This window comes from Colobus angolensis, unplaced genomic scaffold (genome assembly GCF_000951035.1).
Source record: "Colobus angolensis palliatus isolate OR3802 unplaced genomic scaffold, Cang.pa_1.0 Scaffold464, whole genome shotgun sequence".
Classification (NCBI taxonomy): Eukaryota; Metazoa; Chordata; class Mammalia; order Primates; family Cercopithecidae; genus Colobus; species Colobus angolensis.
Window position 1 is genome coordinate 393,534 of NW_012118088.1, and position 2,593 is coordinate 396,126.

A 2,593-nucleotide genomic window follows, 5' to 3' on the forward strand; every position below is an offset into this window, starting at 1 on the left:
TGTTGCCCAGGCTGATCTTGGACTCCTGGCCTCAGGTGATCCTCCTGCCTCAGCCTCTCTAAGTGCTAGGATGACAAACATGAGCCACGACGACGACCTGTGTATCTTTCTGTTTGTTTTGTTTTGTTTTGTTTGTTTTTAACAATTATTTTCTATTTGTAACAAGTGATTTTGGATTTCCTTCTAAGGAAGAAATAAAAAGTGTCCTTTAAAATTAAATTTATTATTAAAAAAGCGAAACATATATTTCAACACTGATACACAGATCTAGCAAAATCCACAAAGGTAGCATCTGAATGGATAAAGTTAAAATTTACCCAACATAGCTCTGTTTTCTTTCTATTACTTTAATTTGTAGGAATCCCTGGAAGTCCCTGCTGTGTGGATAGCACCCTTCTCGATTTCCAGCAAAGATACAGATGCTCTCTTGTGTTTGTATTTCTTTTGGTAATTTCCGTGGAAATTTGGAAGAAAATTTGGAATATTAAATGTGGAGGCGTAGAGGCTCAAATTGTCTTCTCTGCTTTGAATCACCTAGCCCATTTTTGGAAGCTGCCTAAGAAGATTCGTGAATGGAGAGAAAATATTGTGATGAAAATTTTAAACTTTGGTTAGGAACGATCTTTGAGAACGAGCAGTTTTGGGGTCTTTTTTCTTTCCCACTGATTCAAATGCTTTTAGAATGTCCCTTTTCGTTCCTCACACTCATCTCATCCTCTTACTAGCTGGAAAAATCTTTGTGGTCAAGAAACAAACTGAAGCCCCCATGTTTATTATTATAATATTAGTAGTAGCTGGGCATGGTGGCGTGTGCCTATAATCTTAGCTTCTTGGGATGCTGAAGCAGGAGGATTGCTTGAGCCCAGGAGTTCAAGACTGGCCTGAGCAACATAGCAAGACCCTATCTCTGCCAAAAAAGAAAAAAAAACCAAAAAAACAAAAACAAAAACGGCCAGGTGTGGTGGCATGTGCCTTTAGTCTCAGCTGGTTGAAAGCTGAGGCAGGAGGACTGTTTGAGCCCAGAAGGTCAAGGCTGCAGTGAGCTGTGATTGTGCCACTGCACTCCAGCCTTGGTGACAGAACAAGACCCTGTCTCTAAAGTAATAATAATGACATTAGTCACAGTAATAATAATCATGATGATGCCACTAATTGAACACTTGCTGAATGCCAAATGCTGCTGTGCTTATCATTTTACATGCGTCATTATCTTTCAATTTCACAAGAATTCTATGAAAAAGGAATTTGTATTCCAATTTATAGATGAGAAAAACAGAGGCCCAGAGAGGCTAACCAGCCTATCTAAGGTTATGAGATGAGATTTGCATCCAGACATTGTTTGACTTCAGGGCTTGTGCGCTTAACCACTAAGGGATGCCATTTCTCAAGAGACTGACTACAGCACACTTTGGGCAAACTTCTGCAGAGAAAATAGCACCATGAAGTTAAGTCCATGGTCACCTAAATGCAGTTGAATGCCAGGATGGCAAGGTGGCACCCTACGTAGGATGAAAGGTAGAAATGCTGGAAGAGCATGACAAGAATGTATTTATAGCCAGGCAGTGGGGTTTGCAGCTGGGATTACAGACAGCTCTTATCTGTAATCCCTGCAATTTCTGAAGATAGGGTAAGAAGATCACTTGAGGTCAGGAGTTCAAGACTAGCCTGGGAAACATAGCCAGCTCCCATCTCTACCAAAAAAAAATTTTTTTAAATTAGCTGGGCATAGTGGCACAAGCCTATAGTCCCCAGCTACTCAGGAAGCTGAGGCAGGAGGATCGCTTGAACCCAGGAGCTCGAGGCTTCAGTGAGCTATGATTGCACTATTGCACTCCAGTCTGGGTGACAGAGTGAGACCCTATCTCTAAAAGCAACAACAACAATATCAACAAGAAATTTACGATGAGGGGTCTTCATAGCATTCTTTCAGACTAAGAACTACTTAATGGACAAAAAGTAGGTAAAAATATACAGTGATTTAACGATACAACTAAGAAAACTGTATAAGTGTGTGTAGAGAGTGAGAACTTTCCCTCCTGTGTACACATGATATACATTTTTTTTCTGCTGTTCATGGAAGAGTTACAAAAATGTATAGTATACCTGGTAGTGTACCATGCATACTACCCCCATCCAACATACTGAAAAACAAACCAAAACAAGCCAAAAAACCCCAACATGTATTTTTTGAAGTAGAGTTTTATATAGGCCTCCTTTTCATATCCTGATCAATAAAATAATATCAAATAGAGTCATGAAATTTGTCCTGCCCCCTTGTCTCCCTTCAGGTTTAAGTTACTGAGCCAGGAGGAAGGCGAGTACTTCAATGTGCCTGTGCCACCAGAAGGAAGTGAGGGCAACGAAGAACTGCGGCAGAAATTTGAGGTGAGGTTTCTTTTCTTTCTCTCTTCTCTCTTTTTTCTCTTTATTTTTTCCTTCCTTCTTTCTTCTCTCTCCTCTCTCTTTCTCTCTTATTCTTTCTTTTTTATTTTCCCCTCCCTCCCTCTCTCCCTTCCTTCCTTCCTTCTTTCCTTCCTTCCTTCTTCCTCCCTCTCTCTTTTCTTTCTTTCTTACTTTCTCCCTTTCTTTCTTG

The 2,593-nt window shown here is 40.3% G+C and overlaps 1 protein-coding gene across 1 annotated transcript in view; it reads left to right on the forward strand.

The window, feature by feature from the left end:
• Window positions 1-2,593, forward strand: part of PRKCB (protein kinase C, beta) — a gene marked incomplete at its 5' end in the record, with an annotated part of 390,293 nt that overhangs the window by 274,058 nt on the left and 113,642 nt on the right. Inside the window, one exon of the mRNA XM_011958268.1 lies at window positions 2,289-2,385. Coding sequence (XP_011813658.1) covers window positions 2,289-2,385 — 97 coding nt within the window. The remainder of the gene's footprint in view (window positions 1-2,288; window positions 2,386-2,593) is intronic.